Genomic DNA, 16,534 nt, shown 5'->3' with positions numbered 1-16,534 from the left:
GCACCGCCTTGTGTGTGACTATATGTACTGCCAGTTTAATTAAAATCAAAATGTATGTGTGATTGATACTATTACCCAAAAACATAACCAAGACTGTATTGTAATATGTAGTTGAAATACAGTTAGCTAGATGTCGCCCTTCGAATGCAGTGGGTTGAAATGCCTAAGAGTACAGTCTGGGGAGGGGGGACTGTTTCATTGGGGTCAACAATCGGGAACTAAATCATAAGACAGTGTATGATGTCGAAAAAAGTTCGATGCTACACCACTTTTGTAATGCTCTGCATCTGCATGGGAAAACAGTAAATCATGTACTGTACTATAAGGCTATAACTATCTATAATGAATAATACTTAATGAACTGAAAACAAATATTATACAATATACTTTATGGAATAGAATACACTTGCCATTTGATGTATTACATTCTCTGTCTTGTCATGTAGGCAGAATGGGCTTGGATTTTCTCAGTGCATTGTATATATAATCGCCTGCATTTCACTTCTAGTTTCTCTCACTCAGTAGTTGGCCATTCTCACTGCATTAAAACAAACAAAAAAAAATTAACCCACAAAACATCTACAGCAAACATATGATGCAGTATCCTTTAAAATCAAAGAGAGCTGGTAATCAAGCCCACATTTTGTTAATGTAATCTAATCTAGGTGTTTAATAATTGTACCATTTGGATGGTGCCTGTGTTATCAGTGATATGGCTTAAACAGATGATACAGTTATATTGACAGTTATTATGTACTGAGAAAAGTAAAACATGTTCACACATTATCATTTAATATGGCAATAACATGTCCAAAAACAAGAAAATAGTTAAATAGCAAAAGCTATGTGTGCTATACAGTCATGTCAGTGACCTGTTGCTTTCCTTCTTATTGTTAAATTTTTGAAAGAGTAGAGTGAAGACTGAATTATTTGTAGCCAGAAGCCAATTGTTGCAATTGTTCAAATGTATCTACTCACTCCAGATGGTGCTGGGGTATATATATTGTTTGTATATATATATATATATATATATATATATATATATATATATATATATATATATATATATATATTGTGTGTTCATTAGGTGTATTTGGAGAATCTTCTTCATTTCTTCATAATGCACTTGATAATTTAGTACTGTAGTTTATCAATCAATCAATCATATCTTTATTTTATATAGCGCCTTTCATAGTGGACCACCATCACAAAGCATGTTACAAGATACAATTAAAAAAACAATGCATAATACATTAAATGCAAGGCTAGGATGTAAAAAGAATTTTAAAACATTGTGGATGCAAGAAAAAAGTAGCAATGACACAACAGCTAATGACAAATATCAGGCTTAAAGTGCATGGAAAGCAAAAGAGAGCAAGTGGGTCTTAAGAGTTGATTTAAAGTGAGTAACAGTGGGAGCATCATGCACCAAAGCTGGAAGAGAGTTCCAGAGAGTCGGAGCCATGAAGCTAAATGAGCGATCTCAATGTAGTGCACTTTTGCTTGGGGGTAGCAAGCAGGCCAGAGTTGGAGGACCTCAGCTTGTGGGCAAGGACATAGCGGTCAGCAGGTTGGACCAGTGTGATGAATAGCATTGTAGGTGAGCAGGAGAGTTTTGAAAGTAATCCTGAACTTTACAGGTAGCCAGTGCAGCTGGGAAAGATGGGGGATGATGTGTTCCTGTTTTTTTTTACATCTGGTAAAGATCCTGGCAGTGGCATTTTGAACTAGCTGCAGTCAGTTCATGCCACATGCCGGGAGACCACCATAGAGAGAGCTGCAGTAGTCAAGTCGAGATGGGACAAATGCATGACAGGGGGAAAGGTAGGTACAGACTTTGAAGATGTTTCAAAGATGGTAGAAGGAAGATTTGACCATGGAGGAGATGTGGGCATCAAAGGAGAGGTTGCTGTCAAGAAGTACACCAAGATTCATACAGTGGGGGAAGGCAGCAGCAGACAGTTTCCAAGGTTCAGGGTAGCTATATTGAGATTCTTAAGTTGAGTTTTAGATCCTACTAGAAGTTCAGATTTGCTAGGGTTGAACTGAAGACAATTGGCAGACATCCACGCCTCGATGTCTTCAATGCAAGCCGAGAGCCAGACCATGGCAGAGGGGCTTCCTAGGGTCAAGTTTTAAGTGGAGCTGGGTGTCATCAGCATAGAAGTGAAACATGGGACTGTGTGTGTGTGGATGAGGTCCAAGAACAGAGGCCCAAGAACAGACCCTTGAGGGACACTACAAGTGACTGGGTTTTCGACACCACTGCATCCAGCATAGAAAACAGACTGCATGCATCCAGATAGGTAAGAGGATATCCAGGAGAGACAGGTTCCAGAGATCCCAGCATACTTCTGAAAGGGAACAAGAAGAACGGGAAGATCTATGCTGTCAAAAGTGGCTGTTAGGTGAATTATGTTATTTATTTATTTATTTATTTAAAAATACATATTAAAAATGATTTGTCATCCTACTCAGATCCTTAGTTCTTGCTCTGTACCTTTAAAGATGGTAAGGGAGTGACGTACTGCGTATATGACGGTAGAATCAGTTAGTGCAGCAATCAATCTGAACCTCGCCTTGCTCTACTGCAGACGCACAGGGAACACAAATACTGAGCGTTAAAAACGGTGCTTGGAATAAAAAAAACAAGCCTAATCATGACCGAAACCACGAAGACTCACGTTATCCTGCTATCCTGTGGCAGTTTTAACCCCATCACCAAGGGACACATCCATATGTTCGGTAGGTTTTTATGTTTAATATTTTGTTGGGAAGGATGTATGCTTTAAGGTTAGTTGCTGGCTGGGGTTCTCATCTGTTGGGTGATGTTCTAATGTAAGATTTAGCTAAGGGATTAAAGAGAAGAAAATAAAACAAAATAAAACAGCTGCATAGTATTAAGTTAACATAGTGTACAGCACGTATCTAATTTAATTTGCTTGCTCTTTGTTTTTTTCTATCTGGGTCGTTAACTTCGATCGCTGTCCAATACTCGTGGTGCTGAAATTGCGTAATGGTTTAGGAATTGGGAGTTTGTATTATAAGGTGATTGGTGCATATTGATAAGCAAAGCGACGTGCCTTTGTTGACACGTGTATTGCTCATATCAATTTAGGTAATTCACACATAGATTACAAAAAAAAAAACAGCACAATATTGTTTGCTGGATAATAACATGTATCAAAGTTTATTTTATGGGTTCTAGAGGTTAATCAATGGGTTTGTGGATTGTTTTTATTATTTATGTGGAAGACCTGCATCATGTAATTTACTGAAAAGTGAATTATCCTTCGCATACCTAGTTGTTATTGTCCCACAAAGTTCAAATATTCACTTTTAATGCTATAGGAACCGAATATGTATATAGTTTCTAATTAAATATTAGTAGACTGGACTGCTGCTCACATTTTACTGCGTCATCTGGATGAAGAACGACATCCTTTGTTTAGTTTAAACATAAACTGATAATCTGAACAAATCTAGAAAATATCCATCAACCAATTGTGATATAAAGATTTTCTCCAAACGAGCACAAGATTAAAAAATTGTGCAGCCTTTATACAAACCCTGTAAAGAATGTGATTTTGACAAAATTATCAAATATAATACTACTAACTGTTCTAATTCTGAGTTGATTTAAAGAAGTAGAACAAAAACGAGTGTATAATATGCCTTTTGTTACTAGTGGCTCATAATGCCATGAACATTCCTAAGCAGATCAACCCCTGCTGGAATGGTTCAAGCCTTTTGTAGAGTTCTTTAATGAAGTGGGAATCTGGTTGAAGTTGGTGTGAACCATTCTAGAATGGGGTAGCTTATGATGCTGCCTTTAGGACTTTGGTGTATATTTTTTTATATACACCAAAATGTTTAATTTTTAAAATTTTTAATCAAAAATATATATGTCCATAGGAAAGGAGATGTAGACTGAAAGAAATAACCATTATTAATTATATAATGGTTATATTATTTAAATATGTTTTTCTTAAATATGTAATATGAATCATTTTGCAATAATTGTCTAAACTGGCTTTTGCTAGTCATACTTCAAAACTCAAGCGACACTAGGCTATTTAATTGCATCAATGAAATTTGAATGCACCTACTTCACAAATGTAATTTCAGATGAAACATGATATTTTCAAACTGGAAAATAATGTTGTGGCTTTAATCCAGTGACAAAGGGTTCACTGTCAGTCAGACTTTATTGGTTATGAAAATGAATTCTTTTTTTACAGCTGGGATGTAATTGAGATAGTCTTTTTGCATCTGTCAAATATTACTGACACACTTTGTTCTTTGTTGAAGACCATCAATATGGCAAGCTACATTATTCATTTTACATTCTTCAACCTCTTTGTCAGACTCATTGCAGTGCCGAATGTTTTGTCAAAGTAGTAATATTTGTTGATTTTTATTGTTGTTTGATGAAGCATTCAGTCTGGCAGTTAAGCCTGTTAGACCGAGCATATTTTCAACTTGTATTTTCATTGTGGAATACTGTGCAACTTTATCAGAATCTAAGACAGGTCTATTAAGTCACTCAGTAGACTGATACTCTTAATTTTTGTTATGTTGGAAATTTGTGACAAGGTCTTCATCGAGCTTTTCAAAAGCACTAGGTTGCAGCATATTGTAGCATTATATTGACCTTACATAGTTGTGCAGTCCTCCAGCACGGTTAATATATTTTGTTGTGTTATTGTGTAACAACTCATTGCAAGTCGGATTGTGAACATTTTATCAGTTTGTCATGTTTGTCAAATTTGCATTGTAAAAGGTGCCATCCTTCCTTATTATGATGTGTAATCGATTGATTAGCCTGACTGCATCTCGTGTGAGCAATTGATTGCAATTCAGGCTTGTCAGTTTTGTAATTCCCCACGGAGACAGGATTTGCTCCTAAACTCTATTGTTGTCTGAGATACAGTCTGTTATTATTATTATTTATTATTATTATTATTATTATTATTATTATTATTATTATTATTATTAAACAGTACACTTTACAGTTCCAATATTGTTTCAGTGAGCAATGGCTTTCAACTCGTTTTAAAATGGTTTACTTCATCTTCCTACCTCTTCCACTATCCCTGTGTACAACTGACCTGGCTGTTGTTATCTTGTGCTATGCAGCATCAAAGGCTCAGTTATCTCCCTCTGTCTCTCTCCAATCACATAGGACACATTGTCTTCTCCAGACCGACCTCAGCTTTGCATGCCTTTAGCACATGTCTTTCTGCCTTGCCGTCTGTCTGTCCATCCGCTCTGGCTGTAGTTTGACAATTGTGAGTTTCACTGACTCCCTCTTTTATCCTTTAGTTTTGCATTCTGCTTTCTGTTTATATTGCTTCTTTATTCATCTGTGTCTCCTGGCTAGGGTAATGTAAACAATCTTTATGCCACATGCCATTTGGCAGGAAACATAGAAGATGATACATCTCATCCAGCAAAATTCTGTAAAACTACAGTGTTCCCTATAATGGGTTTGCCTGTTATATTGCTACTGCAAGTGTACTTAAATAAATAGCCTGCTCCTATTTACAGAGAATCAATACAAAATAATGTATCATTATATTACAGAATCTTTGATGTGGCGGAGAGATTGCTTTCCATTTTCTGGGAAAAGTTTCATGCTTATTATTATGGCATTATTCAGTAGTTTTCCCAGCGGCATTTACAGTGCCAATGACTGATTTGCATTTGATCTTGAAACAAAATGTAAATACACCTTAGAACATAGGCAGTAATGGTCCCAGGTGTGGCAGTTATCTGGAAGGAAATGGCTCAACTGGGACAGTTAACCCTCCTGGGGTGAGCATGAGGGTACAGTGATGTCATTTTGTGGTAGGAGCTGCATCTAATAATCTCACTGCCAGTGTGAATTAGTACAGCTTATATGTAATTTTACAAACTTATTTTCTGCAAGTTGGACCATCTATATTATTAATCTTCTGTTGTTTATACCTCTTGATTTCCATCTGGAGAATCTGCATTACAATGGTTTTGACTGTCATTGAAACTTGGAAACCAGAATCAAAGGTGTCAAATTGCATATGAATCTGTGTGTGCACGGTTTGTATTGATTTTCTACTCTGCCAGTGCGGAATCATTTTCAGTGTAAACCCTTGAACTTGTGATAATTTATTAATCAAAAAAAATAATAATTTGAGCTCCACCAGCTAAGGGAGAAAGTGCAATGACAGTATAAATCAGGTAAAAAGAGGCTTAAAACCTACAATTTGTGTAGTTAGTCATTCAGAGGTTGGCAGTGAGGAATTGGTTAAACTGTATTTATTTGATTTTGGAGAAGTCACCTTACCTTCTTATTCCTCAGTTTCAGGCAGCTTTGTGTATAACACACACACATGCATGCACACAATCCCCAGAAAAAGCTGCATCACCTTTGACAAAGGTTTTCTGAAACAAGTACATTAATCTCTTGTCTGTCAATGCTGTCACCGTGAATGGTCTGTTTTCCATACTGGATCAATAAATCCAAAGACAGCATCATTAAAGGAATTCAAGCAGCATTTTAGCCGAACAAGTGCAAAGAACTTGTGTTTTCTGTCAGCTCATTAAAGCATGTCAGCAAAGGAGAGATAGAGAACCAAGTCTTATTTGTCAGGTTTAAGTAAACAAGAAAGCTCAAATTTGCCCAAGAACATAAAGTTTGATTGGTAGAAAAGTGGAGTACAGTAGGTCTGATTAGCAAAAATGGAAATCTTCAGATCTAAGAGGAAGCTGGGAGAGAGACCCGCTAATTAACAACACGAGGATGCTGTGTGGTCCAGTGGTTACAGAAACAGGCTTGTACCCAGCAGGTACTTGTTTCAAATCCCAGTGTGGCCCTGAGTTTTTTTTTTTGTAGCTGGAAATGGCTAAAAACATTAGAAAATATGGCAAAACTATTGCTTGAAAATATATGGCTTGTCAAATTGGTTGTTAACCTGCTGAATTCTTCTTTTTTTCCCCAGTATCCCTATTGGCTTGAATGCTATAAATAGCAGATTAGCAAACAGAACAGCAAGACATGGTATTACTCCCTCTTTTTCTACCTCACCCTAATTAGAGTGTCGCTTCTCCAGTGCTTTCCACTTACCAAACAGGTCACTGAAGATCAGTGGGTGACCTTCATTCTCACTGTAAAAGCCTCTTTTTACACCTTGAACCTAGAGCCCACCTGGGAGGTCTCCACTCGTACTCTGGCTAGCAGTGGTTTCAGGATTCCAATGAGTGCAAAAACACTTTTCATGGGCTGGGGACATTTTTGGCTTTATTACTTTCAGAATAATATATTTAATACATAATTTACAATAATCAAAAGATACAGGGAGGTGCACATTCACTCCACTGCAGCACAAGAACTGCCCAAAGAACTCCAGCCTCTGCCAGTCACCTTCCCTTGGTCCATTCGGTTCACTCTCCTTGGCTCTCCACCCTGGCATGAATCATCACACTGGTACAGGAACAAACAAAAGAAGAACAAAGGACTGGTTTACCAGCCCCTTTTTAAAGGCAGCTGACCAGGGTTAATGGGTTGTCAATTGTACAATTGACACCTGGCCACCTGCTGCACATTCCTTTCAATTAGACAGGGAGGGGAGTATGATCTCCCAGCCCTGCCATATCTAATCAAAGAAATAAACATTCTTATGTGCAAATCAAACAAAAACATATTATTTGCAGGAGCAGGCCTCACCCCTGCCACATACCCATATAAACAACTAATGCATATCAGTTGAAGTTTCTGTACATGTAAAATGTATGGTCAGATATGTAATTATTGGTGAATTCCCAACCATGTTTTTCAAGTGGTTCTCGTAAGCTTAGTCTTTTGTGTAACATATATGGTAGTGCCTGACAGCCATTCAAGAAAAGCACACAGAAATAGAATTGACTCAAGAGTAGTGAGTGTAGCAGTAGACAAATTAGACTATAATTCAGAAACAGCTTTGCCAGAATGGACAGTTAAATATCTGAAACTTGAATCCTATATACGTCGGTTCACATTTTGTTCATTTGACATAGATTCAAGGGTTTAAAATAATTTGCCAGTATTATATTACAGTCGTGACCTAAAGTCTCGAATAATAGCCACAGTAAATCTGCAGTTCGCTTGCTGCCATGACATAAAAAATGCTCAGAAAATGCAGAAAGAAATTATAGCTACAACTGCACATCCAGATCACTTTTGAAGGCGTTAAAATAGGTAATGCCAGTGTTTAAGATTTCTTCAGCTAAATTAGGTCAGCATTGAATCTTTTTGGGTACACTATCTGTAACCTTTAATTCCAGTCATTCTGATCAATTTTATCTTCATAACAATCCAATGTTCTTGCCACATCTGTGTGGAAATCCGGGATAGGAGAGATAGCACTGGAGACAGATGTTTTCACCCAGAAGCAGCTTTGAAGCGACCACTCTGGCATTCGACTGTACTGAGTGTATTGCTGGCTAGTATATGGCTGTGCTCAAAGAGTCTTCTCATTCCCTCACAGATCCTGCTTTTCACTTCAGTTGGTGAAATAGAACTGAAGGCCTGAAATCCATCATGCAGCACATGAATGGAAGCACCATGGGAGCTGTTCATTCAACTTTTAGCAACTGCAGCTTTAAGAAACTGAACTGGAAGACACATGGTTGCAGTAAATGAATAGAAAAAAACAACTGCATTAATCCAGGACTGCTAAACTACACCCTTTTTAATTGACCATACATTCTATGGATAACACCAGTCTTGTACTGAAAGGGGTCCAGCAGTACACTAATTCAGACTCCCACACTAAAACAATCAATACATGCATTACACTAGTAACAGAGCAACTACCTTGGTTAACATCACCCTTAATTCTAACTGTGACAAAGGTTGGTGAAGGTTTTGGATACTAAATGCATTTTTGTTTGTCTCTTTGGACATACAACCATCTCAAAATGGTTATATAGTTAAGCCCAGAATTACAAACCTTTGATATATAAAAAGAAAAAGCATAAAAAAGAACAATATTTATAACTGCACTTGACTAATTAAATTAGAAGATTTTATATAATTCCTGTCTTCACCCCCATTCATTGGCTGTGGGTTCTATTTGTACTGGAGGTTCAGGCAGCAGCAGTAAAGAGACCTTTAAGGCTGTTGAAGCTTATTGCTATTGAGGGGTACTGGCTGAGGGGGGACTTGCAAACACTCCAGTGCCTGGTCTACATATAGGTGGTTAAAAGGATGAACCAGTTTTAATTGTGCAGCACCTGCTTTTGTGCTCATTTGAATGAACTGCAGTACTCACACAGGAATACGTGTGCATGTGTGTGTGTGTGTGTCTCAGTCTCTGTATCTGTCCCTATCGCTATGTTTCCATTGGCAATAATTGTTCTTTTTGGTTATTGCTGCAGTTTTAGTCTCCGTTCTCTAACATTCACATGTGCAGTGCTTACAGTTCTGACACAGAGGTGATAGCATACATGCCTTTTATTTCCTACAGTAGCTTCCTTCTTTGTACAAGAGACATGCTCCCACAATCATGAATAACAATGTAAACACATCTGCAAAGATCAGTTTTACATTTCTAGAATACAGTGTTGAATGTACAAGTGGAATATATGTTTTTATTTTCTTGACTCCACTGACAGGGAGCCATATATTAGCACACGCTCCGGCCCACGTAACCCAATTTCTTCTTTCATCTCCCAGCACTAAATTGCACATTATGCCTGGCAGAGCACAGACAGCAAGCATACATTTTTTACAACCTATCCCCCTTGAATGATTATTAAGCTTCCTGACTGCCATGTGTCTCTTTCACTCTGGATCTCCTGACACCCTTGTCATTTTCTCTTCTTTATGCATTGTTGTTTCTCTCACACAGCTCCCTGTTTTTTCAAATTCAAAACCAGGATTATTGGTGTGACAGGTTCTCTGGCTTTGCCAAAGCAATTACAAGAAGCACACATAAATACAAAAACAAAAAAATCCATAATATAATTTATTTTGAAAAGAAAAATCTCGTGTTTCCATCCAGTGCATCAAGGCTGTTCCATTCCTTGCTGATTATAAAGTACTCTATTAAACACAGGTTGTGGATTCCACTTTGTTAGTCATAGTTTTGCTTTAACAATATATTATGCAAGGTGTGCTATCTGTCTTCTCTCCCATTCTCTTCCCTCACTCTGAGGATTTGCTTTGGGGAGAAGTACTTAGTTAGTGCAGATGTTGTTTCAGGACCAAGAAACAGTCTGAACAATCTGCCAAGGTTGTCTTTGACAGGGATTTTCAGCTCAATGTGCTATCACGGGGTGCGGAGTTTGCACTCAAATCCCTGCCCTTCCAAAGGCTCTTTACTTTTAATCTGTACTTATATAGAACTGTTCTTATTGTAACAGAAACAACTTTAACTTCAACACAGACAGACAGATTCATTCAAAAACACAGCCCTGGAATTATTTTGCAACAATCAACACATAGCTTTGATGGGAAGTAACAAATCTTTGCAGTGCTTAAATCATTTGTGGATTTTAATTTAATTTCAGTTGTGCTCCAGTGTTTGCCATCTTCAGTTTATATGCTTACAATCATTTTCCATTCTGGTTGTTGGCAGAGCTAAGAGGTGTTCAAGGTGTACATTCTTATGTAAGTATCCTTGAATGGGGTTTACAGAGGTGCAATTATAATAGTTATTTTTTGCATTTGGACAAACAACCAGAACAGAGACAAATAGAAATCATTTTAAAGAAACTCCTCAGCAGCTTTTGAAATATGAAAGCTTTTAGTTACGACTCTAAATGAGTTGATTATGAATCTGTATAAATAGCCATTCAAAAAGATATGATTTTAATTAATGCAAGAACAGCGAAAGATACAACGATGCCCCACTTGAGTAATGAAGATCGCCTGGTTGCTATTGCCATGATTGAAGGCGGCCTGTCTGTGAGAGAAGTTGCCCTGAGAATGAGATGTTTTGCTTCAACAATCAGCAGACTAGTCCAGAGAAACCAGGACACCGGCTCTGTGTGGGACAGGCCACGTCCTGGAAGGCAGAGGGGTCACCACACCGGGGCCCAGGACTGATCCGACTGATCCACCTACGTAATCTTTTCAGACTCAGTGGCTACAGCATGAGAAATTCCAGGAAGAAATAACCCGTGCATCAGCAGATTGACTGCAGCTCGCCATCTGCATGAAAATGATTTGCATGCTCGTAGGCCATTCGGGGGTAACATGTTGACAGCTGAGAGACAAAATCGCCATCCTCTGAGAACAGAGAAAATCTGAGGTGCCAACAGAGTGGTGGAGTGTTTTATTCATTCAATGCCATTTCATACTCATTCAAATCTGAACCATTTCTACACAGGGGGAACTGGTTAGTTTACTGTAGGTAACAAACATGAATTCAACTTAGTTGTCTCCTGCTAGCCTCATACACCCTTGAGTGACACACAGATACTGTATGAGGGAACGACACTGTAGCTGAGTCTGTCTATTTTGCCTTATTTCCATATCTCTCTGGGATCAAGATGACCAGCTCAGTCTCAACTCTATCTGTGGCCATAGTCAGAACAGTTCATTTCTAACAAACGTTTTGAGTGTACCTATAAAATGGACGATTTCAAATAAATAACACATAATATTTGGAAAAAAATAGTACATTGAATGCACCAAAATATGCTAAGTTAAATGTGCATACTTTCTTATCTTCCTCCACAGACTGGATTTTCAGTGGGTACAACCCCACCCTGATTTTAGAGCAGCCATTTTAAATGCACCATTTTACACACCAAACAGTGATTTTAGGACTATTTTTCATTTTGACACATTAGTAAGTGATTGGATGTTATTGTTTGCAGGATACACAACTGGCTGGCACCACTCATAAGACTGCATGGCAATGCTGACACTGTTTATTAAAGTCAGGGTATCAAACAGCCTCTGTGAATGATGGATGATTACCACTTAGATATTAAGACAGCTGAACTTTCAGGGAGGACTCACTGCTCATGGTCTTACCACTGACTTTCATAATGGCTGTCACTTGTAATGCCGAGTCTGTTTGGTTATACATTAGTTGCTTTGCTTCCCTGTTGCTCAGCAGGGTTGCAGAGATGTCACAGATGTTTGGTCAGATTAACTGGTCTTATATAAACATTTGCTCATGTGACTGATGGCTATTTTGTGCACAAATGGTAGTCTTAGGCCTGTTGGTTGTTGCCCAGTTCCAAGTGAACTAATTGATCATATCTCTGACTCAAGCTTTCTAAGGTTCTATCACAGTAGAAGTACAACATATTTCATTCTTGAAAGCATAATGAATGCATGTTAAACCATAGGAAGCATGGCAAAGAGAATATTAACATGGTAAAATACTGTAGGTCAATAGTTTAGGAATGAGAAAATCACGGTAAGACATTCATACAGCCATGAAGGTTAAACTACCCTCTTAAGAGACAGGTCACTCCAGAAAGGTCCAACAGGCATTTCATTTTCTCACTCACAGGTAATGCTGATTGTTTTTTCAGATTTTGTTTTCAATGGTGTTGATTCAGTTTATCACCCTGTCAGCTTAGTTCTATCACATTGTACGTTGGAGTCTATGAAAGGAGCTTGATGGGGAAATTTGTAGTTTACAGTATTAAGAGTGGGAGGCCTCAATGTGCCGCAATGTACCACTTAATTTACTCGCTTGATTAAAAACAACTTATTTTTCCCTTTCCTTGTATGGCTTTTCAGCAATAAGCAGCTACAGTGTTTTCCTTTATCTCAAAGACCTCATTGTCTTTTAATGAATATGCCAAAACGTTTCTGTGTATTGTTTCACTGTATACTGTTTTTATCCTTCCAGAATATTCTCTACAGACTAGGAAGGCCTGTGACTGTCTTATGGCGTGGTACTGTTAGCGTATTGTATTTATTATTGTATTTATATTTAAATACCATATTGAATCTTTCTACCTGTCAGATGTGTTCATCAATGCACGTGCAGTATTCTCTTGTTGAGGCCGTCTTCAAACCCGGAGCTGTTTTGTTCTTAGACTGCCATAGCTAACTCTTTCATCCCTCGATGGAACAGTTTGTAGGGGTTTAGATGTGATAAATACATCTCACTTCTTTGGGACTTTCAAAGAAAGAGATGACCATCTTCTGCCTGTTTATTTTTATATCTTGAACAAAATCACAGCATTTAAAAAGGAGGGAAACGCTGTATATGTGATAGGGTAGCGTTACGACCAAGCTCTTAATGGTGGTAAGAGACTCAGAACACAGAAGCTGCAGTGGATAAAACAAAAAACATTAACAAAACAAAAGGCACAAGAGCCAAAACAAAAGGTCTATACAAAAACTCATAAACATAAACAGAGCACAGCAACACAGCAACACATACCTTCACCAACTAAAACCAACATTAACTAACATTAATACCCGTGATCACCCTTTTTATACATTTGCGACTGGATCCTAATTAATCATAATTTATTCAATTTATACCTCCAGCCACATTCCCGCATGTTTTCTCCTCACACACACACATACACACACACACACACACGCACACACACACGCACACACACCTTGTACCAGCAGGGCTTCCACTCCACCACAATGACTAACAACGTTTATCTCTGGAATGATTTATATCCGATATGTTACCCTGTCCGTTTCCAATAATGCATTACAGTGGTCACTGTAACTCATGTACAGCATCACTGACCTGTACAATACTTAGTGTGGTGAATGCAGGAGGTTTTGCAGATAGACACATTTTATTGCTGTTTGGTTATGGGCAGCTGTCAAAAATTATTAGACTTTATAGAACAATGTTGTTCAGGATGACTGACCAAGAAGAAGAAACCCTCAGTTAAGATGAGTGTGATATTTCGTATTCATACCAAGTAGCACTTCAAGGGTTTAAGCAGTGCAGGGGTTAATGCAGTGGGGTTCAGCTGACTGGTGAGTGAGTGTTTTCTAAGTGTGTCTGTATGTGCTTATGTGGGTGGCTGTGCTATGGCAACCATCTTTTACAGTTAGAAGGTCATTGATTTGTTACTGAAGGATTTTTTTTTTCTTTTCGAAGCTGTTGGCATGTCAAGGTCTGTTGGCGTTTCTAATTAGGTGGCACAGGAGGAACTAGAAAGTGGGAGTTTTCGGCCAGATACAAGTTTTCTTTGTATTTTCTGGTTCTCTCCTTTGCACTGGACTTGTGATGTGCAAAATATTAAATCATTCTATCAGTCTTACCTGTTGTGCATTAGGATATGTTTCATTGTGGTAGAGCAGAGGCTGTACCCACAGGGTGCACTGGTGTGTGGGTGAGAACATGTATGTGAGTGAGAGAGAGTTTGATGGCTGGTGGCCATCTTAGTGAAGGGACAGTCTGTAACCAAGATGGCCACCATTTGCACAGCCACATGGTTGTTGATTATTTGATTGTTGGACTGAATGATTAATTGTTTAATTGATAGTGAATGGTAGACTGTGGAATGTGGCCAGGTGGTGGTTGATTGAATGATTAATTGTCAGTCATCCCCTGGCCACATGGTATAGAGGTTTGTTTGTAGAGAGCATGTGCAATGTTGTAACTCCAGTCCAGGCAAGCGGTTGTCCCAGTTCACAGTTGCCAAGTAGCATTGTTAGAAAAAGAATGCGCAGTATTATTACAACAATACACGGGTCTTGTCCCACCAGCAGCAAGCGTGTCTGTCTTTTATTTTATATTGATTTACCGCAGCGTGTAGGGGAGAGAAGTGAGTGTGAAGGAGTGAAGGAATAAAGGAGTGAGAGTCAGAGGGAGAAGAGTGGAGAAAAAGGGACCGAAATATGAGACCCAACAAAATAAAGGTTTAAACAAAACAGCTGCAAACAAACACTACACAACTCTTCAAATAAACAAACCCCAAAACACCCAAGCTTTACTATCCCATGTGCTCTCTTTCCCTCACACTCACACTCACACACTCTCTACAAACAAACCTCTTTGTTCTCCTCATATACCATGTGGCCAGGGGATGATTGACAATTAATCATTCAATCAACCACCACCTGGCCACATTCCACAGTCTACCATTCACTATCAATTAAATAATTAATCCTTCAAAGCAACAAATCACCCACACACCCATGCACCCCCATGAGTAGAGCCTCTGCTCTACCCCACTCATATTATAGGAAGTAATAAACATTAAGGCAAACATATACCATAGACTGATTTATAAAAACATATCAAGTTTGACTTTTCAATTGATCTCAAATACCACTTTTTAGATAATTAAACTAGACTGCTGTGAATCAAGGGTATGAAATCCAAAGTTCTTGTTTGTCTCTAATGCATTTCTGCCCACAACAATCTATGAAACAACAGAAATATGTTTTACTTTTAAAGAGCGACCACTTTATGGGTTTTGTTCAATTGCATCATCGTGAGTTGCAGAATAAGGTATGGAGTGCAGTATGTCTTTCACTTTTTTATATAAGTATTCAGTGTCGTTTGAGAATGTTAAAATAGAGCACATTAAAAGGAACAGGACATTTAGACTGCAAAGGCAATGACACAAGCTAACTAGCGCCTGGATCCTTTTCTGTACATCTGACATCATATTTTAAAATTCTAATTACTTTTAATTTCTCCAGATGCTGCAGTCACCCTGTGCTCCTCAGAGAGGATACTGTTCCATGTCTTTGTCAGCAGTAGCCGTAGGGAAAGGGCGTCACCAGACTGGTGATTACACATGCTTGCTGGCATGGCTCTGGCCTGTTGTGCACACATCCGCTGATTAATCTGTCTCTCCTTGGATGTAGGTAGCATCTAGCTGTGACGTTCTGCTGTATTAGATTTTTTACAACTGCCAAAACTGTCATCGTTACATCATTACAGCAACCATTATTCCAGCCAAACAAATAACAAACTTGTAACAATACAAATAGCTGTATAGTGATATGACTTATCTAGCAATTCTCCATCACACAGACCTGATCTCCATTTTAATGACCCAAGCCAGACATGTGTCCGACGGTTTGTTTCTGAAGAGAGTGCAAGGAAGCACAGCTAAAACCATCAGCGCAACCCCAGCTAGCCAGTGAGTGGTTAACTAAAAATCTCTCCAGCCATTGCAAATCCTCAGTGACTCCATTACAGGCTGATGGAGCTCTGACAGGAGAGGAGGTCTGACATTTCCACAGTACAAGGAGCTTCTTTGCTCACCGTGGAAAATGAAGCGAACTTGCGCTGCCAAGAAATGTCATTTGTCATTTGAAAGCTGTATGTTGCCATGGCCAGGGCTGTAAAGGTGACAGAAAGATGAATAGTCCTTGCTACTGCTTTGTATTGATTATGGTATGTCTTTTATGCAATATCTGAGCTAATAATCTTGAGGGACTGGAACCATTCCTAATTATCCTGTTTTGCGCAATTGTAATACAATTATCATGGGTCTCAATCGATGCGTACTGTGATGACAAATGTACTGATGTCATTATTTTTGAACAACATAACAATGGATTTGAAATCTGAATCATTTTGGCCTCTAAAATTATTTTATACATTCC

General features: G+C 38.4%; 1 protein-coding gene across 1 annotated transcript in view; it reads left to right on the top strand.

Annotated features, from left to right (window-relative positions):
* Positions 1–2,544: 2,544 nt before the first annotated feature.
* nmnat2 (nicotinamide nucleotide adenylyltransferase 2) overlaps positions 2,545–16,534 on the top strand; it is a 42,132-nt gene continuing 28,142 nt past the window's right edge. The window contains exon 1 of the mRNA XM_041277224.1: positions 2,545–2,745. Coding sequence (XP_041133158.1) covers positions 2,661–2,745 — 85 coding nt within the window. The 5' untranslated portion in view covers positions 2,545–2,660. The remainder of the gene's footprint in view (positions 2,746–16,534) is intronic.

This window comes from Polyodon spathula, chromosome 18 (assembly GCF_017654505.1).
Source record: "Polyodon spathula isolate WHYD16114869_AA chromosome 18, ASM1765450v1, whole genome shotgun sequence".
In the NCBI taxonomy this organism is placed as follows: domain Eukaryota; kingdom Metazoa; phylum Chordata; class Actinopteri; order Acipenseriformes; family Polyodontidae; genus Polyodon; species Polyodon spathula.
The sequence above is the reverse complement of the archived record's forward strand: the minus strand, read 5'-3'. Positions and strand labels throughout refer to the sequence as shown.